This window comes from Dermacentor variabilis, chromosome 11 (assembly GCF_050947875.1).
Source record: "Dermacentor variabilis isolate Ectoservices chromosome 11, ASM5094787v1, whole genome shotgun sequence".
Lineage (NCBI taxonomy): Eukaryota > Metazoa > Arthropoda > Arachnida > Ixodida > Ixodidae > Dermacentor > Dermacentor variabilis.
In genome coordinates, this window is record NC_134578.1 from 19,279,137 (window position 1) to 19,300,780 (window position 21,644).

The window sequence follows — 21,644 nt, forward strand, 5'->3', positions numbered from 1 at the left end:
GTCCGTGCCTAGCTTTCATCTGTGTTTCAGCGCCTAATGACGTCGCGAGTGCATTTGCATAATTAAGCGGGAAGAAGTGGTCGAATTGTCCAAGAAAGGTCACACGCCGCGCAACAGTGCTGCCTTGACAGGTTGCCAGTTGAAGACCGTTAACAGGACAGTCGAAGCATACCAATGTGTGGGGCGCCTTCTTAACGCGTCCTTGAAGAGGTGACCCCGCGCCACGTCCATGGACCAAGACCTACAAATTATTGCTGCAGCCAATGAGAAGCCATTTCAAAGTGCGAAAGACGTGCGCAGTACTCTTGACCTGGCAAATGTAAGTGACAGCACGGTACGGCGAAGGTTAAGGGAAGCCGCACTCTCAAGTCGCATCGCCGCTGAGAAGCCCCGTCTCACAGCTGCCAACAAAACTGCTCGCCTGAAATTCGCTGCCGATCACCGTAACCGGAGGGTGGCGGATTGGAAGTAGGTCATCATCTCCGACGAATCTACTGCCTCGAGCCGCTGGCATCAGCAGAAAAGAGTGTGCCGCATGGAGAACACACTCTTCTGTACGTAGAACATCAAGGAAATGGCCGCGAGCGGACACACGTCGGCAAACGTGTGGGCGGCTATTTCGAGTGACAGCCTAAGTTCCGTTGTAAGAATCTCTGGGAGATTTACGAGTGCTACGCATTGCACATTGCTGGAGCACGAGGTGATCCCATATGCATCGAATGGTCCACATCCGGATGGGTGCTATCTATTCCAACAGGACTGGTCTCCTGCGCATACAGCAAAGGTCGGGACACGTCTTCTAGATGAGCGAGGGTTAATGCGCCTTGAGTGGTGTGCGAAGGGTGGGGGACATGAACATAATGGAGCATGTTTGGGCACGTATGAAGGCTAACCTTTCCATGCTCTCCTTCGACTTGGCGACCGGCGATGAACTGTGGGAAGCCATACAAGAAAAATGGAAACGTCTTCAAGTTGGCACAGCCTTCGTCGATGCTCTCTTTCAGAAATAATGGAAGCCGTCATTCAAGTCGGCGGAGCCATGACCCGTTATTAGCCCACCAATCGCGCAAGGGCAAGCTAATGCTGATGTAATGGGGTACTTTCTTTATGTACGTTTGAAGTTTGCTACCATGTCGCAAGCGCCCAAAAACTTTTCAACCGACTGCTGCGTGTAACTTCTTTCCGTTCACAAGAAGCACGCTACAGCAAAATAGGTATAAAAAACAACAGTCTTTTTTTTTCCTGCGCGTGAAGGCTATTACACGCGCTATACTATCAAGCCGGTATCGCTGCCACATGTTCCGTGCGTGTCGTAGAGAGAGAGATATATGTGTATTTTGCGCGCAACTATAAGGCAACACATTGCCACGCTCTGCGTGCTGTAACCGCCTTATCATCGCTCGCAGTCGGTGAAACGCAATCGGTTTCCGTTTCGTAGTATAGCGAGGCGGCAGTGCAAACTGTTAGCGGAAGAGCGCCCCCGTTTCTCCTGTTTTCGACAGCGCCATCCGCGTATCGCACTAACTCGATTTCGAGGTTATTTGCCACGCGTTCGAGTGTTCCCGCTCATATTGCTCACGGTAGTACTTGCCACCAGGCATTAGAACGTCGTTTTTCTTTAAACGGCACACAGCAGCCCTCCAAGGTAAGACATGGTTGCAGGCGAGAGATTGTTATTCTGATGACATTTCCAATGTCATCAGAATAAATCGCTCACTGCTATGTGCCGCGCTATGTGCCGTGGATACCATACAAAACTGCTTCAGGGACTGCAAGGGCGCTGTTCTTTTTTTTTTTTCTGGGATGTCTTCCACAGAACCCTGAAGAAGGATGTTGATGTAGGCTACAATTACGCACATACTTCTATGGTGACAAAGTAGCGCTTTGATACGTCCGGCGTGTAGGTCACGTGTCAGTTTGTCGCATTCTTCCCTCGTGGCAGCCAGTGCTTTGAGATGATGTGTTTGACAGCACTGCCTTCGGTATCGGCCCAGAAGAACGGTGACATAGAAGAAAATTGGTCTGATGATCCGAAGAAAGCTATTCGCTTTAGAAGGCTAATCGAGCTCCATCTGCCGTCGAAGCAATGCGCGTCCAATTTAGATCGGCTATCCCGATATATTTTTGAAATTGGGGTTAAGGTCCCAAAGAAACAATGGGGCGAGAAATGTCGTAGCGCGGGATTCCAAAATATTGTGACCAGCTGCGCTGGTCGAACATTTACCTAAATATGTGTCAGCAGTAATACTCGAATGTCGAACAGCACGCTGTGGCAGCGCCTCCTAACGCCGAGGAGGAAAGAGATCTGTGATATTACTCACGAAGCACTCTTCAGTGCAAGCGTCATCTGCCGCGTTCTTCCCTTCAGGAGTGCGATGGTCCCGCTTTTGTCCTGCTCGCGTAATATTGTCAAAAATGTGACTGACATGCACATGACCGTTTTCGCATTCCGGTCACACCGAAATGCGTAAGCTGCGTTTTCTATTGCAGGGTTTCCAAAAGTGCCGTGCTATATATTTCCCTGAAAAGGATTAACACCCACCATGAAGTGAAGTTCTGTCCGCGTCGGTGTGTAGTTTAGTTCCAGTCGAATTTTTTTTTTTTTTACTCTGCTAAACCCTTTCAGACTTCTGTAGCCTTCAACAAGGGTTCTATTGAATATTCTTTTGCAATTTCGGGAGGATTCCTTGCACGACAACGGTGCTCATGTGTCAAGCTCTAGTAGCAGCTTGTTTTTACTTTCTCTTTACGGGCAAGGTAAGAAGGGTGAAGGGGGAAAGCTGTTGTCTTGACCAATAAGTAAATACTTCTTTTCCAACGCACAACGTGTTTTTCGCTGCTTCCCTTCACTGTTTCTTTTATTTGTTAAACCGAACAAAGCCCAATATGAATGCCCCACCGCACGAGACCGTATCGCGGTCTGTTTACTCTCGAGCGTGTGACTAACGATCGCGCATCGCAGATGCACCGTCTCCGCGCGTCAATAATCCATGCACGAAACAAGCGCGCTCGGGAGCCCCGAGCCAAGGCTACTCACGTACCCGGCGGGTCCAGCGTGCATATACTTGCGTGGCCCACGACTCAGTGCCGAGCGTGTCTCGATCTGCGCTCCGCGTCTCAGTCACGCGCTGGCATGCATGCGCGCCGGCCCATAGTTGTCGACAAAGAAAAGGTGTGGTGGCGTCGCTTACATGTCGAAGGTCTCGAAAGTTTTCCTCGCGGAACGCTACGGCGTGTCGCTCGAGCATGCGCCGGAAGCAGCGCGGACGATGAGGCGTGCGGCACGTTTTGAGGGTAAGAAGGAAGTTTCGCACCACTGTAGTACTCGAGATAATTTTTTTTTTCCCATCGCGAATTGAGTGCAGGGTCGTTAGGGCGCTGATTTATCGCTAGTTGTGTATAGAAACTTTGGAAACGGAGTTGGCTGCGCGGTGCTTGATGACTGTGACGGTATATTTTGTTCGTTATAGGTCTCGGACGATGGGTCGCGCTGGTACTGCACTGCGGTAGCTGCACTTATGGAGCACGCTTATGCGAGACTGCGGGTCTGTTTACGTCAAAGTTTGTTTGACAGGCGAATCGAGTTATGGGGTTTTACGTGCAAAAACCACGATCTCACTATGACGAACGCCGTAGTGGGGGGACTCCGGAAATATGTACCACCTGTGGTTCTTTAACGTGCGCCCAAATCTAAGTACACGGGTGTTTCCGCATTTCGTCCCCCATCGAAATGCGGCCGTCGTTGCCGGAATTCGATCCCGCGACCTCGTGCTTAGCAGCCCGTGTTTGACAATCGTGCATATTCAAATATACGGTATCCAGGATCGAGTACCGACAGGAAACAGAAAAAGAGACTTGACGAGGTCTGTACCCCCTTACCAAAAGAAACTCACATTGGGAATACGATGGCAACAGTGTTTCTACAATATCTACGTAACACACAAAGAAAATTACATCACATAACAAAAGAAAAAGAAAGCAATGGAACAATACTAGCCTTTCTCACGGATTTAGGAGAAATGGCAGTCTGTAGCGGATCATTTGGTCACCGGAATTTGTTCGTAAGCAAGAATGTGTCAGATTTCTTGGCTGCGGGTGTTTTACGGCATACCATGTTTAGTGAGTCACGTGTGCCCGAAATGACGTGTTGGTATAGTTAATCAGGGTCATTCGGACAGGCTCAGAAGTTCCCATTAGGGTATTTGTTAATTTTTGCTATTAGTGCCGCGACATCAGTCAAACTGTCGAAACTCAGTTGGCTGTGCCCGCCTGTCCGTCTATTCAATTACACCGTCAACAAGCAATCCCCTCAACGTCAGTGTTAAGCTCGTCATACGTCGAAGAAAAATAAATTTTGCCCAGCGCACCACTACAGGGGGATCGAACTCACGAACCTGCGACAATGACAGGCTAACTTATACTGAGCTCCCAAGTATGACAGAAAGCTTAAAAGTTAAAACGCAAAAGACAGCACGAGTGTGGAAAATTTTTCTTTGACAACGCTTTAACTCTACAGTAATAATATTGTATTTCTCTGAGTGAATTACCAGTAGAAAACCGTACTTGAGTTCAGGAATGGGGAATAAACTGCCGTTCACCGCAGAGTTGGTGTAACTTTGTGCAGATAACTGGAAATTAGGCGTTTGTTTACGTCCGTTTCCTTTTCCCGTACAGCTGCCCCTTAGCTGGCTATCATTCCGTTTACCCAGGTCGCCAGGTGGCCACGATGTTTCATTCCGGAAATCAGCGTTGCGACCTCGTACGCGTCGTCCCAAATGGGTGGGAGTTAACGCGTCTCGGTTCGTACACCGGAGGTTATACGTTCCCTCGGTAGCAGAGTCTCTCTCAGTCGCAAAGCACGCGCACTTGGATTTGCGCACATAGTTCCTCGTACTGACCATTTGCCCAATGCGCGTCTCAGCGCCGTCATTCAGTGCTAACGAGCCCGAGGTACATACAATCATTCGACGTGCATTTTTTTCTGCTTCTCACGGATACTTTCCTCGCATCAAGCCGTATACATCAGCCTGCGAGATTTTCTTAGAGTGAGAGCGCTTCATAACTGAGCTGTTGTGAGTGAACACAGAAGCACGCGCTGCAGCAGCTTCTGTGCAGCAGCAGGGGGGGGGGGGGGGGCTGTGTTGCCAACAATCCATGTGGCATTACGGAAGCTCAGGAAGCGCTGTCGTCGGAAAGGTGAGCGAAACAGCGCCTACGCCCCTACACCTACCATCACGGATTGCGTATGGCGCATATAGAGTGCTTTGTCCAGCGTGTTCGTGTGTGTAGCTGTCATACCTCTGCACGGGACGGCCTCCTGCACTTTTGCGTGTTTTTTTGTTCACCAGCCCGCATCATCTCTATATGTGCAGCTGCGTGAGCGGCGCATGCGCATGTCCATGTTTTCACGAGTATCTCCCATGCTGCTGCAACAGGTGCGGATATTGGGCGACCCAGGAGGCAGCACAGGTACAACACATGGGGAGCCAGGGGGGAGGGGGGGTCGACACTGCGTGGCCTCGAGACACGAGCGAGGTCGCTTGACTCTGACGAGCTGGCTGGATCAGTGCAGAGCCGCGTCGAAGAAGAAGCCAGCGGCGTTGTTCGAAGCCGTGGCGCGGTCTGCATAGCCGGCTGTCCCTGCGGTCGTGCGTCCAGGACTGCTTGAGGGACGTCGGCGGGATGTTCGAGAGCGCGAGCTAAGCCTCGATTTGGCTGGAAAGGGGGCGCGGCTTCGTTTCTCAGGTAAGAGGGACGTATAAACGAGCTCGCACTCGGATTGGCTCTCTGTGTCCGCAACTCAATGACCCCAGAGCCACACTGAATCTCGAACATCATCGAAGCTGTAACCACGCCACAAACACTGACTGACCACGAGCTGTGCGTGGTGCGCGTTTGTGGAGCGTTTTGCAACGAGAGCGAGCTGAATGGGACGTACCATCGCACCGTTTTTTTACGGGGGTTGCTCACATCATCACCACCGCACCACTACCAGAACAATCATCATCATCATAATCCTCCTTAACATCATCATCACGAGGTGCAAGTGAGAAAAAGAGAAACTTTGCTGCAAACACGTCCGTTTCGGTGGACTAAAAGTTCGATTTCGTTCCAGGATCGAGTGTTAATTTTGCGCTGGTTGTACGTTTCAAATATTTACGAACGAGTCCGTCTAGCAGCATCACTGCCGCACTGATTCCTCTGTCTGGTACTCGCCGCTGTAGCCTCAGTGGCTGTGACTTCACGCTGCAGAGTTCGAGTTCGCGAGTTTGATACCGGCCGCAGAGGCTGCATTTCTATGGAGGCGAAATGCGAGAAAAAAAAGAGAAAGAAGACACTCCTTTGCTTAGATTTACGTGCACGTTAAAGAAACTCAGGTTGTCAAAATTAATCCGGAGTGCCCCCGCTACGGTGTGCGTCAGAACCATATCGTGGTTTTGACTCGTAAATCAAACCATAGACTTTGTTTCCTTCTTTTTTATTTGTGTTGATGCTCCCCTTTGCTGATTCGCTTGATGTTGGTTGACTAAGCCCACTATACTCGCCTGATTGACTAGGACGTTGATCGACGCCTACTCACCACCCCCTCCCACCACACCTAGAACAGAATATTCCCCGCCATTTCGGCAGTGCAAAACATCTCGTGGCGCAGCGCGCAGTAAAGTACTGGTAATTGATGTATATATATTACAACAATTACAATGTATGTATATATACAGGGTGTTTCAGCGACCACGTTCAAAAATTTTTAGATGTTTCTTGTAGCAGCTAGATAGCTCAATTCTAGTTCATCAGCCGGTCTACTCGAAGCGGCGGACACTATACTTGCTCAAAAAATAAAATGCAAAATTGACTAATTAACAAGAATTCATTAATTAACCTTTTTAGCTAATGATCTTATGACCCATATTGCAATTTACAAATTATAGCAGTGTACTTCGCAAGGCGGATGCACTTCGAACGAATTCTCAGGAAGACACCAGCTTCGAGATATAAATTCCCGAACTTTGCGGAGAAATGCATTGGCGTTCCAATTACTTGTGTGCTTCAGCGCATCAAACGACGTTTTGTTAACAACTTAACTGGAACGTCAATGCATTTCTCCTCAAAGTTCGGGAATTTGTATCTAGAAACTGGTGTTATCTTGAAAATTCCTTACAAGTGGATCCGCCTTACGAACCCCACGGCTATAATTTGTAAATCCCAATATGGGCCATAATGTAATTAGTGAAAAACTGAATTAGTTAATTTTTCTTAATTATTCGATTTTGCGCTTCGAGTAGACCAGCTCCTGTACTAGAATAGGGATATCTGCCACAAGTAACTTTTAAAGATCTTTGGAAGTGTTCGCTGAAGCACCCTGTATATATATATATATATATATATATATATATATATATATATATAAAGGAGAACAAGCACGGCTATTTAATTACATTCAATCAACATATTTGATGTCAGGGAGTAAAATTGCTTGTGGTTTCGCAACAGCACTCCGACTAACATCCACTTTGGTTTTATTCTCGCAGAACGATCCGCCGTTTTCTTTTTATGCTTCGTTCATGACGCCAACATATATAAAAAGATGGATCGTTCTACGAGAATAAAACAAATGGACGTTATTCGGAGTGTTGCCGAGAAACCACAAGTGATTCCTAGTCCCTGACTTGCAATTAGTTAATTATATGTAATTTGCTAACTTTTCAATAGTTCATCTGGTTGGTGATGCCAATCGAATTAGAGAGTTTGAGAGAATTGTTACAGACCTCTTCCAAATGAGGCGTAAGGCACACACACACACTCGCATGAACGAGAAGAAAGGAAACCGAAGGGCCCGACTATTATTAGTTATATCATAATAATTGAACAAAGACACCAAGGACAGCATAGGAGAAATTACTTGCACTTATTTATTGAGTTAAAGAAATGGATAAATTAATGCAAATGCTAGTGAATGAAAGAACTGCAGGCGGGATACGATCCCACGCCTTCGCATTACGAGTGCAATGCTCTTACTAATTGAGCTACCGCGGCGCAGTTTACCCATCCACTTTCTCGGGGATTTATGTTTATCTACTAGAACTAAACCCGGGAGTGTTACGCAGCGCCACCGCTAACAAGCCTTGGCGGCGGATATGGAACGTCCTTTCTGCCGCAGGCGTCACGGGTACGCGAACTCTTTGGGTGAGAGCAATTGGTGGGCTTATTGGCCTGCTGCCTGACGGGTGGCGCCAGATTTCACTGTAGATGTTACAGTCACGAACTTTATGAATTTATCCATTTGTTTATTTCAATAAATAAATGCAAGTAGTTTCACCTTTTCTGTTCTTTGCGTCTTCGTTTGTTGGCTTGTCATGTCATGGTATAATCATGCAGAAAGATAGGAAGCACAACTTCACTGTTATCTTTGCTATATCTGCCTAACAGTTTAGGTCGGTGGACTGACCGAAACGCTTGGGCAAAGAAACGAAAGATAATCGCGAAATGGTGCGTCTTATCTGTCTAAATACGCTTGGCTCATTAAAAAATTTAGTCACTATATATACACGCATATATATCTATATACACACGACATCAGCTTCGCCCATGCAAAGCTAGACGGCAACTCATTCGGCATCTGCTTCTGTGACTGACGTCGAACTCTCATTTGACCCCACGCAGCTTGAATCAAATTAGGTCGCTGTCGCAGCTGTTTTGGAAAGCTGCAGAGAAAAGGATGGCGGCGAGTATAGGTCGAATGATGCGTTAGGCCTGAAACTCACGTCGAACGATGCTTGTGACATAGTCGCCAGAGGGCGTCTTGCACGCGAAACATCAGTATGAAAAATATCTAACGACTAAAGGTAACAGAAGTGCAGCGATTGTGAAGAGTAGGGCACTGTGGAACTACAATAGGTATGAGGTAGTACGAGGGATATGGAAGGGGGTAATGGTACCAGGCCTGACTTTTGCCAATGCAGTTCTATGTATTAGAACAGAGACCCGGCAACAGTTGGAAATTAGGCAACGTGGTGTGGGCAGGCTCGCTCTGGGAGCACATGGCAAGACACCAAATCTTGGAGTGCAGGGGGATCTGGGATGGTCTTCTTTCGAGGGCAGAGAGGCTAGTAGCAAGATAGCATTTGAGGAGCGATTGAGAAAAATGGGGGAAATTCGGTGGGCTAGGAAGGTTTTCAGTTACTTATACACGAGGAATGTTGACACGAGGTGGAGGAAGCGAACTAGAAAATTGACAAGCAAATACTTGGGCAGCAGCGGGGGAACAAGTAAGGAATCATCTGTCAAGAAAAAGGTTAAGGAGGCAGAGAGGGGTATGTGGAGTACAGAGATGCAAACCAAATCGGCATTGGAGACATACAGGACGTTTAAGCAAGAAATAGCCAAAGAAAATATTTACGATAACTCTAAGGGAAGCTCATTGTTGTTCGAAGCCAGGACAGGTGTACTGAGGACTAAAACGTACCGAGCCAGATACCAGGAGATAGATTTGGTGTTCGAGGCGTGTAGAGAGGAGGAGGAAACGGTGGAACACCTGATACTTGCTTGTAAACAACTTCACCCTGCAGTTGAATCTAACGGGGAACTATTCAAAGCCTTGGGTTTTAAAGACAGTGAAAGTAGAATAGACTTTGAACAGGTAGAAATAACTAAACGGAGGCTATCTGATTGGTGGACAATATCAACGCAAAAGTAAAGGAGTAAATACATAGGTATGCATGCATATAGAACCATTAAAGGCTAGGTGGCGCGCGCCGCCGCCGCCCGATTCAAAGGGTTGAGCCACAATCATCCATCCATCCATCCATCCATCACGCCACAGCTAGAATTAGGTAGTAAAGAAAACACGTGGGCGATTCTACAAACCGAGGACAATGATTATACATCCTTGACCGCGGACGCGTTGCCATAAAGCATACATATAGTATACTTAAAAGCATCATCAGCAATGTTTTTCGACATATTTTCGTCCACCTTACGACCCAGAAACAACAAGCCCTGAATGTAAGTGAAGCACGGTTCTGTCGAAGTCTGGGCACTAATTGTGAGAGATCCTCTTCAGCGGTGGCCTGGCGATCAACGGGGTTGCCCAAGGAGTCTCGTACCTTTTCTTGAATGGAGTGCTGACATGATATTTTCAAATTCTCTGTATATATTGTTTGGCGTAAATCCTACATCAATATAAAAGCTTGCAAAATAAAATGGCACGAAGGCAGGTTCTGTCTTTTTATTCGTGACAAAAAGGCCTGAAAAACAAAACGAAGCACATGCTATTTGTTACTAGGATTCCTAGCCTACGCATCATTATGTCCTTTTAAGAATAGCGCAATATGGCTACGTGTGTACGTGCTGGAGCCGATGCTGCACCCGACAAGTGAATGATTCACCTTAACAGCGCCGCTGTTAATAAACTGAGTTTAATAGTGAAGTGAGTTAGCGTATTTGGTTGTCCGTTATCCGACCGGTATACAGTCCTCAGGAATATTATATTTTGTATTTGACCTCTTTGATGCATGTTGTGCCTAGTATCCTGAGTGCCAGGCATAGCTACGGAAAATGATGAATTTCCGCTGTAGGCGCCGGAACCGGGCATTACGGACACGTTCCAGGGTTGTGAATTGCAGAGCCCCAGGCCCACGAGACAGACGGTGTCGGGGCCACGGCAGCCCAAATATTTTGAGGACTAACTTCGTCCACTCGGGAGAGATTGCGGGGAACGAAAAAGCAGACACACCGGCGTATCAGTGCACGTGTCAGTGCGTTTTGAGCCGTACCAACCGCACCAGCACTGTGATAAGCTCCCAGGAGTGACTCTTGAACGCTCCCACCATTGTGACCAATGACTGTTTCGTAGCTTCTTTAAGGCCTAGATAAAGTCTTTTAAAAGCGTATCCCATATGATCTCCACGAACCTACGTTACGATACGTTACTTCACGCATGGTACCGAGGAGTCTTAAAAGGACAAAGGGACACTAAAGAGAAAAATGATTTCAGCTAGTAAATTACCCTTCCGCTATACCCAAACAAACATTCTTACCGCTAGAAGACGCTTGCTACGCCAGAAAAAAAAAATATACTCAAGAAAAAAGATGGGTGCCCACGTCACTCTCATATTACCGCACGAGCTTGCCTTGACGCCATGGATTTTAACGCGATCTGCTTGGGCCTAGTTAAGTTTTCATGGGCAAATGTGGAATACATCGTGTCATCATCGGTGCATTCGCCAATTGCAACCAGAGAACTGACTTATTCGTATTTTTCCTCCCTATTTTAAAGTGAATAGTTTTCTTTGGATTTGTTGGATGTTTTCACAGTGGTCAGTGGATGGTTTGGCGAGGGAAGGCGAGGAAATGCGCCGAGGGAAAGGGCACTCGTTCTCGGGCTACCCAGTTGCAAGGAGAGGCGGGGGAGAACGTGGAGGGAGAGAGACCGTTGATTGTGAGCTCTCGAGTAACCGAGTGACAAGGAGGAGCGGGAAGGCGTGGGGGCGGGGGGGGGGCGCACTGCCGCCCCTTAGCTCGCCCAGGGCCACTGTACGCTCGAGCCCCTCGCCGCACCACCCGCCGGCCGCACGCGTGCGGTCATGCAAAAAAATTGCGCATGTCGGCCACTGGTGCATAAATTTGGGTTTATAACTGCATGTGCGGACGCAGTGTAACGGAGTCAATTCGGCCAGTCTGCTCTGAGTGAGCTAACGAGCGACAGTGCGACCCACCCCCTCGCTCTCCTTCCCGCCCCTCCCGCCACTCGGTTACGCTAGAGCTGACGCAGGACAGTTCCCCCTCCGTCCACGTCCTCCCCCGCCTCTCTTCACAACGGGGTTGCCATAGAGCGAGTGCCCTTTCCCTCGGCGCGTTTCCTCGCCTTCCCTAGCCGAAGGACGACCACCATCCACCGACCATCATGAAAACATCCGACAGAGCCAAGGAAAGCTATTCACTTTAAAAGGAGGGGTAAGAGCACGAATTAATCAGTTTTATGGTTGCAATTGATGAATCTACCAGAACAGCCGCCAGAAAGCCAGGAAAAAAAGGTTGTCGATGCTGTCATTTCTCTCATGCACAAATATATTTTGAAGCCCGCAAAAGTAATAGTCGCACCCAATTGACCCACTTTTCCGAGTGAAAAACTAAAAGCTTCGGCGGAAGAGCAAGGGATCCCCGTTTGATCCCCGATTCTTGCGAATGTGTGCGTAAGTTTGTACCCGAACTTCCAGGACCAGCTGTGTATTGCCCATACATTGCAGCTGGTCTTGTTTGTACTTCCCATTTTCTGCTTACGGAAACTGTGCATTGGAACCATCGGATCATCTTCCTGGTTTAGCCGACAAAATATTGATTAATAAAACCCCAAAGGCTCAGTAGCTATGGGGCATGTATAAGATATGAGGCAAGGTATAACAGCGCGACTTCGTATTGAATTTTTATTGGCAACAATTTTGTAGGAGATCTGGCAAAGAACTTATGAAACAGTTTGAGAGCACCTGACAACCCAACACACACGTTGGTATAGCAGTAGTTGAAACAAGTAAAACACATTGGTGCATCCTTGGATAAGAACGGATAAAACGAACACACAAGGACAAGCGCTGTACTTGCCTGTCTGTCTAGTTTTGTTCTCGTTTAAGAAGTCATGATGTCATTATTCTAATATTTGACGTTAATAAGATAGATTAAATTTTTCCTGGTAGAGACTCTGCCAAAGTTCCAAATGTGAAGCCACGGAACTTTGTTCTTTTACTGAAGAAGCTCGAAAGCTCCAAATCCCCATTGACTGGCCTTATATAATTCCGAAGATGGTGAATCCACAACGTGTCCTGAGGACACTATATTTCTAAGGACTCGGGAGGAAGCTTGAGGTCAGCACAAAGGGAACGTCGTTACGTATTGCCTCAGGTGAGGTGAAGCGAAAAGCCACGAACGATGTGAAATGTCTAGCACAAGATGGTTAGAATCACCGCAGCGCAGGCAATGAAGTATCAGAAAAGACAAGATAACGTAGTGCATACAACGACCCTGTACAACGCTGGCCTGTTTATGTCAATTCAAGTTCACTGTTATCAATGACATCAGAATATAACATGTCTGACAAGGTTATTTTTGTGTTAAGAAAAAAGTGTGTACCAGCCTCGGTAAGCCTTCCCCATAGGAGATTCGCTGTTGGTAACCTTATCTCAATTTTGAATTTGACTTTGTACGATGTGGACATAGTTTCGTTAATCTGAGTGGAGTTACCAGTTCTGAAGTGAATATTCATTTCTGACAACCCTTTCTTTCTTTTTGGCAGAAACAAACTATACGCTTAGACAGAGCTTTCACGCTTATCACCATTACGTATAGAACCCTGTAAATCACTGGCAATGTTACGTTGTCTGAGTATCCCGTTGTCAATTGTCATCGGAATATTAGATCTCCGACAATGCTTTGTTTCAGCAGAACACCTTGACAGTGTGATTCCAGTGCCAAAGTCACCGTTCACGTGCTTATTATCAATATATATTGGACCCTTTACAATGTTTAAGTGGTTCTATAAGTCAGAGTGAATTGTCAGCTGTCATACGAATAGTGCACCTCTGTCATCTGTTCATCTGTGGCGAAGCAAAACTGTCGACCTCGACAAGGCCGTCCCGACGCAGGAGTAGTTGTTCCCTTCTATATTACCTTCAAATGAGCTAGTTGGTAAGGATTCATAATGCAAAAAAGGGGTAAGGCGTGCAGACAGGGACACAAGAGAAGTGGACAACACGAACGCTGACTATCAACCGAAGGAAGCACTGAGGCGTAAAAAGAAAGAAGACACAAAACTCATCTGCGCATGCTCTGGAATGGTAGCACCACGGGTCAATCGGGTACACGTGCCGGTCCACGTGAGAGATTAAGGTAATCAAAGGCTGACTCACGCACGAACTTCCACCATTATTGATATGCCATGCCTCGACCACAAAACGCGTATCTTCATTCCTATGCATCTACAATATCGCGCATTCATCTAACTCAGGTGTGCAGTTACAATCTTGGCATTCTTGTCAATGTAAGGAAAGACTGGAAGGCGATCCACCGGTTAATGACCTTTTATGTTCCATTAACCTCTGATTGATACACCGCCCCGTTTGCCCTACGTAGAAATGGCCACAGCTAAAGGAAATTTTATATACCACACCCATACGACAGTCAGTAAAATTGTTGTTCTTGATGTGCTTCACTGGACAAATATCTGCTCTCTTTTTTTTTGTTTGCCTTTCACCTGCTCCTTTTTCCTCTGCACGGCAGCGCATACTTTACCTAGCTTATTGGGAGTAGTGAAAACAACATTAACACCATATCTATTAGCAACTTTTTTGAGCCTGTGCGATACTGAATGAATGTAGGGAATAGACACTACTCTTCTCTTGCTACTACTACTTTCTGTAATCACGTACGTTCCCCTCGAAATCGACTTCCTTAGGCGTTCAGCCACAGTGCCCACTGCCACGCTAGGATAACCTGCTTCTAATAGGCGCCGGACCTATGCATTAAAACTGGCGCTAATTTTGTGCATGCACGATCTGGTGAAGGAAGACTTAAGGCACGACATGGCAATTCTGTTTTTTACAATGTTGTAATGCTTGGTTTGAAAGTTTAACAATGGCTTCGAAGATCTAGGGGAGTATTGCCAACACACGTGATTTTGTTCGAAGACGAAGGAAATGTCTAGAAAGTGTATTACGCGTCTCTGAGAAAATTCCTTGGTGAACTTCAATCCGCCTCCATTAAATTTAAATTGCTCACTTACTGAGATAGCAGCGGAATCAAATTCGTCCTCATTGCTGAAAATCAGGTAATGATCAGCGTAACGAAAAACCTTAACAATACAATCGCCTAAGGCCTTCTCTAAGCAGCTGTTAATCTGGCTCAGTTAAATATCACTAAGAATAGGGGGCAACCTTTGAACCAATACAAATTCCTGATTTCTGCAGAAACACGCCATGTCTCCACCCAACCAGCGTCGACTTTAAAAGGACACTAAAGGCAAATATTAAGTCAAGCTAAAGTAATATATTAGTGTTCTAGAACCTCCAATGCATCAATATTATCGCGAACAGAGGCTTAATAATTGAGAAATTGGCCTAAATGCAGGACATGATAAGAGACTCCCCCGGGACATTCAAACACTTGCCCGATGACGAAAGCACTCCTCAGTTAAATTCTGTCACTAGTACTCAACCCCTCCTTGCAAAAACGTCCTTCTATTATATTATAAGACGAAATAAAATACTACTTGTCCAGATCTGTATCATTTTGTGAAAAAAAAACTCATTGAAGTTGCCCTTGACAACGACGCGGGCGGTCGAAAGGTTTCGTTTTCGCTCGACTCCGCGCCGCCCACGCTTTCTCGTTTCAGTAGTTTTGTTATCGCGTAGTGCTGCGCTGGCTTTCCTGGCTCGCGAAACTCGCACATACTACGAGTAGCAGGGAATTCAACTTCCGTGTGATGTTACGGGATATCCGAACGGTCTACGCCACTTGGCCAAAAGAGTAACTGCGCAGCGGAATCCGTCACTCTGTCTTAAAACTTGAGGGGGCTTTATCTGTCTTGGCTCGGTACTGCCGTCTGTCGGGCGCCTTTTGACTCACCGACGGCAGCAAAGGGTGTATGCAACGTCACCACTCCCCCGGTTGGGTGACGGGAGATTTGAATCTCGAAAACGGTATTCGGACCTTTCAGATGCAGTTTTCTCGTTAACTAAGTCATTTCTTGCCACGAAACAAGTGTTGCGAGGTTTCTGGAATGGTATTTAAACAGTCTACGTCGACTTAGTACTTGCCTTTAGTGTCCCTTTAAGTACATTGAAAGAACCTCAAGAAAAGCACCCGTGGAAACACCGCATCTGTCTATAAAAGCCGACTCCTGTACTTGTTCTTTAATGCACTAATTTACGGAATTTAACAACCCGTCATGCGGCAAGGAGTAATACAGGTCTTCGATATCCATAATAAAAGCTGCACAATCACCATGATTTTCCTCTGTCAAAAACTTAACTAGTGCCTGAGAGTTACGCAAGCGAAAAGGGTCTGAAAGAACTAGTGAAGCTAAGCACTTCTGCAGGTAACCAGCCACACAGACCGCCATGTCCTTTTCTCTGACACTATAGCACAAAAAGGAATCTCTTGCTTATGGGTCTTCGCCGAGAAAAACAGTTCTAAGGTGAGTGATGTGACTGATGTGACTCCATAACTCGATCAATTTGATTGAACTGCTGTCAGTTGCTCTGAGAATAGTGCATCTCGGACAATGCCTTTATTCCGCCGCAATTAAAAATCAACGTAGTCATTCACATGCCTGTCTTTCTTACAGACTGAACACTGTAGAATGCTCTGGGTCTCTCAATAGGGGCGTAAATTTTCATATTTATCATGTCTGACAAGTCCTTTTCGGAATATAACCGGAACATACCCTGACAGAAACCTCTGGATGCACCGCCAGCGCATGGTGAAAATGTTACTGGCCGCGCTGCTCTCTAGTTTTGAGATTCATCTGGGCTACAAACAATGTTCCGCTTCTCCCGTCACTGAAAAGCCAGAGTACGCCTAGGTCAAAAACAATTCACTCGCTGCACAGGTGTGATTTGAGGACGAGGCAATCATTACGCGCAAAGTTTGTTTCCAGTTCTCGTTGACCTCTTCTTCACTGCTGTCAGGTTGTTCTTCCGGGTAGTCCCTTGCTTGAATCGAGCGAAGCAAATTGCCTGCTGTCCTTCACTGATCTGTTGGATATTGTTGTTGTGACCTCAACAAATACTTCATAGCCACTGTCCGTGTGAAAATGAACATGTGTGATTGTCTTTTCTCTCCTCTTGTGTACGCGTCTTCGAAGGCTGGGCTCTGTTGTTTGTGAAGCCATACAGGCCCAGCGCCAGACTCTTCTACTGAACAGCAGCTGTTATTCTTTCATTTGAGGCCACCTACTCTGGTATTCCATCATGAGGACGTTTCTTCTCCGGTCTCGGAATTTTTTTTTATTGTGCCCAACAGAGCACCCTGTTAAAGTTGTATCTTTTCCTTTCTTTTTTGCGCATTTTTCAATGAATGATAGCTTATTATACCTGCTATTATTGCTTTGATTTTGACATGTAATTCCAGCTTTGAATAGCACATACTCTAGGGCAGTCCTGAAAACTTCCTTTTGAGTACAGCTTCGAATACCACTTTGTCCACATGGACAACGCTCAGCAAGTCTCCATACACATGTTCTGCCTGGCCAGCGGCGTAATCGACGTGTGGCTCATAGCCTCCTACCCAATATGGGTGATATTTGGTACGAGCCACACGTTCGTTGGGCCGCTACAACAGCTCCCAATTTCCAGAATATTTTAAATAACTTGCGGGTTTAGTTAGAAACGAATTGAAGACAATGCCCAATGCCATGTGCAATGGGTCTCTGGAGGTTACATGTGCATGGCCAAGTGGTACGTGAACTGGATAATCGCCACGACGAGCAAACACGCATACATGAACATGAACACATGCTCAAACATTCATGAAAATGCAGGAACCTATTTGATCTATTCTTTTTGAGCTTTACGGCGTGTGGACTCCTAGGGGTCTCGCATTTCTTCTCACTCAACTAGCGATTACCTACTTACATAGCTGAACAATTTTCCTAATCATGGCGGATGAGAAGTTACGCGCGGATTCCATCATACGAGAAAAAAGAAGAAGGAGCAGACCTCGCGTCCTTGGCCAATCCCTTATTACTGATCTATTTCTCCTTCAATAAATAATAAATTTACATAATTCAAAGGAAAACAAAAATTCAGTTACAATATTATTAATATTATTATTCATAATGTTACTTGTTCATTTTTCCGTCTATCCTTTACTATTCCTATCTAAGCAAGGCTGACTACCATATCATGCACTACTTTATTTCATTTATTATCGGTTTGCTTCCCATCCTTGATTATTCATTTGTGTTCCTTTATATTACTAAATTATTTAAAATTTACTTCATTTCTCAGTCACATTAGCAGCCGTTTCGTGGCCTATCCCCCTCAGTGGGTTTGTGCCATCAATTGAGACATCATCATCATCGTCATCATAGAGCGGGCACATGCCACTGACTCTAGGCTCTAAACCTGCACCTGGCTCGCGCCTGCGTCAGATAGCCCTGCCTGCGTATCCCCGATTTCTCCAACGTATTCTCGTTCCAACAACTTCTTATTCTACCGCCAGCCTTGCACACACTTCTAGAACCTCCGCGGTGTCAGCTTGCGCAGGACACTGGTAAGTGTTCCAATCGCACTGTTCATTGGGACCTGCAGCTCTGTGTTTTAAATGTCACGTCGATTGCGCCGCATTGAATATCCCGCATTCTCCAACACGGTTACCGTGTTATTAAAGAATCGTGGCGCATAACATTCCAAAACAGCACTGTGAGGAGCGCAGTGATGTGGAGCCCCTGATTTATTTTGACCCTCTGGGATTCTTTGATGTGCACCCAACGCATGGTGGCACGAAGTCAATTCAGCCCCAATCGCAATGAGGCCAACACATCCGTTATCGAACCCGTGAACTTGTACTCAGTAGCGCAACGTCAAAATCAGTGAGCCGCCGCACCGGGTATAGCGCGTTAACCTTATTTTCGTCACTGCCTTTATTTCAAATAATTTCTACGTCCAATTATTTAATGCCCTCTCTGTGCTTTTCTCTGTTCATCTTAACTATTCTAATCAAGTATAGAAAAAATGTTGTACATCAATTATAGGCATTATAAACCGGACGGTCCATATTACACAATGAGTAAATATCCCTTATCGTAAATGTCACGTTTCTGTCACATTAGCTGGTTTACTTCATGAGGCATACACCATTTGCAAAAAAGCAATTGCAGAGTGCAGTTCGAGAACAAGTTTTAGTAATTCGATTCGCATTTATTCACTTTCGAGCACAAGTCCCAATTTCGGCATCGAAGTTGAGCAGATAGCGAAATATTATTAGTTTAGCGAAAATCATGTACCGATAGCATTGATTTGGAGAAATATGTACTCAAATAGCGTTGCAAAACGCACTGATGTTCCTTTTAACATATATCAGCATCGCGAGAAATTGAGGATTGTTAATTGCAATCTGGCACACCAGTTCATTGCGTCGCTGATATTGAGGACGCATTTCTCGAAACTTGTGCTAACCAGAGGATCCCTGCTAAGATGACACTTGATTATTTATTCCGATCCAATTCCGCAATGCAGACACCAGTTCTCAAGTGATAATTATAAAGATAATCAGCGGTACTTTTAATCAGGTAACATAACCAGCACAACTTTCAATTAGCTAACACCAATTTCTTATTTATCTTGCAAGCAATGTCTGCCTCATCAAGTAACGCAGCTGACATTACAGAATTGCGAAGTCTACCACAGGGTTTCTGTACGTCAGTTATATGTGTGTGTCTGCCACTCTGTGCGTGTGTGCGGTGGTCCATGTCTAGACTCGGTTCTTGGCCTGCCTCCTAAGGGGCTTCCACTGTGAGGCGAGCATCACTACCAACTCCTAAGGACCCTCTTGGGGACAACTCCGTGGTCATGCTTGCTATCATTATTTCGCTCATTGCAGGAAAGCTGGAAAGTAGCAGCGACTCAGGCGTCATTATCTAGCAGCCAGGGCCATGGGGACCTTCGCGGGCCACGCCCTGCCCGGAACGTTCCTCTTTATTTTGGGAACCTGGTGGGCCTTTGGCGCCTGGCGCAACTACGTCCGTAGCAAGGAACGCAAGTGGCGTTACACGTGCCGCGCCTGGTACGTGATGCCCGGCACGTCTCGGCACATCTGCATCGAAGGCATCGCCAAAATCGTCACCTGCTCCATCGGTGTCGCCGGCGAGGTGGCCACGGCCTTCGAAAACGGCCACTTTGCCCACATGGGCAATGCTCAGCACGTCTCCATGTACATGTTCTACCTCCTCAGCGGCGTAGTCGACGTCATGACCAACAGCCGGTTCCCGTTCCCGCTGGGCACCGACCACGTGGTGCTCCTGCTCGCCGTCACGGTCGAGGGCCTGCTGTTCCACTTCCACCTGCACGGAAGAGCCCACCTCGACGTTCTGGTCCACACGCTGCTGGTCTACACTGTGGCGGCCGAGGCGGCCTGCATCATCGTCGAGATGTGTCGACCCCGAAGTGTTTTCGCGTCCCTGGGCCGCGCCTACTTCTGCTTGGTGCAGGCGACTTGGTTTTGGCAGGTCGGATTCATCCTTTACAGCCCGCTGCCCGGATATCCGCCATGGGATGTGCATAGCCACACGGACATGATGCTAGCCGCCAGCGTGTTCACCTGGCACATGATAGCTCTGCTGGTGTACCTTGGAGCGGTGGGCGTCCTGGCTTGGGCCGTGAACCGATCGTCTGGAAGATGCTTCGACGACGCCTCTTTCGAGGTGCAGGAAGGAGGTGACTCGCGCTATGCGCTCGTGAGTGGGTCTCCCGTGAAGTTGGCCGGCCGGGAGCTGTTTGCGGGCGATGGTGCGCAGACGATGAACGCGGAGCTCAGTGACTACAGTGAGGATGACGCTGCTTTCATGTGAGGCACTCCGGAAGCTGCACGAGAGAACGATGACGATGTGCCTTTGTCGGCGGAGTCAAGAGCAGCACGTCCCAAAGCTTGAGTGTGCTACATCTAGTACTGACGATGACATGTACAACTTAGCTGAAACGACAGCACAGTGTGTGAAGCACAACTAGGTGTGTGAAATTGAAACTGTTCTTCGTTGTGGACATTCACCTTTTATGTAAAACACTGTTCTTGCAGTTGCCATTTCTTGGTATGGTGTCAATGTCTTTGGCAGACGGCACATCAATAGACGCATGGGATGCGTTTAGGATCCGCGAATGCTAAGCAGCCTGCTAAGTACGAAACGTGCACATTGTATAAGGATTGGTAACAAGGCGAACGTTACACTTACGTCCTGGTGGCGTATGAGAACCCGGTAGCACAGCTAAATCAGTCGTGATCAAGCTAAATTAAAATTATTATTTGTGAACAGAACACACAGAATTTCTGTTTCGGTCGTTGGCAGAGCCGACCATGCTAATTCAGGATTTTACTAAATCCTAGATGTCACATATTTGTTCGGATATATAGATCTTTGTTTTCTGCGGATTTGAAGGCCCAAACAGAAGCTACAATACTTGCGTTCCGGCCGCACCCAAAGCTGAAATGCACCCTACCTCAATATTACGGGGACGGCCCACATTACACGGTTAAGAATAAGGTCTTTCCCAAATCTGCACATTGGCCTTAGTTTCGAGTGTCGTTTGCGAATACACCGTTGTACATACTCGAGCTGTACAGTTGCTGCGCTTCTCGTACATTGCAGTTTACACGTTCAAAGCGGTGCACACAAAACAAACACCGCAAGTGGTGTCCAAAATAATGGCCTTCATGACGTCACTGGCCGTTCCAAAGCGCACCTAATAAGGCCAAAGCATGGCCTTCACGAGTCGCTCCCACTAACCTGAGCGAGCCGTGGCTGTGTGGGTCCGATGTGGACGCCCACCAATGAATCCTTCCAGTGACCTTTCCCTAGAGGATTATGGAAAAGAGTCGCATTGCATCGAACCTCGCCGTGGATTCCCGAACTGCTACTGCCGTACACGCACGCGACTAGCGAT

General features: G+C 46.9%; 1 protein-coding gene across 3 annotated transcripts; it reads left to right on the plus strand.

Moving 5' to 3' along the window:
- The first annotated feature begins 3,275 nt into the window (after positions 1-3,275).
- Positions 3,276-20,787, plus strand: LOC142564431 (transmembrane protein 45B-like). Of its 3 annotated transcripts, none has more exons than XM_075675428.1 (2): positions 3,276-3,294; positions 19,591-20,787. In XM_075675428.1, the coding sequence occupies exon 2, from the start codon at positions 19,643-19,645 to the stop codon at positions 20,555-20,557; it is 915 nt and encodes a 304-aa protein (XP_075531543.1). In that variant the 5' UTR covers positions 3,276-3,294; positions 19,591-19,642; the 3' UTR covers positions 20,558-20,787. The 3 variants fall into 3 exon arrangements, with proteins under 3 accessions (XP_075531543.1, XP_075531541.1, XP_075531542.1); XM_075675426.1 differs by lacking the exon at positions 3,276-3,294 and adding an exon at positions 5,489-5,745; XM_075675427.1 differs by lacking the exon at positions 3,276-3,294 and adding an exon at positions 18,170-18,261.
- Positions 20,788-21,644: the final 857 nt, after the last annotated feature.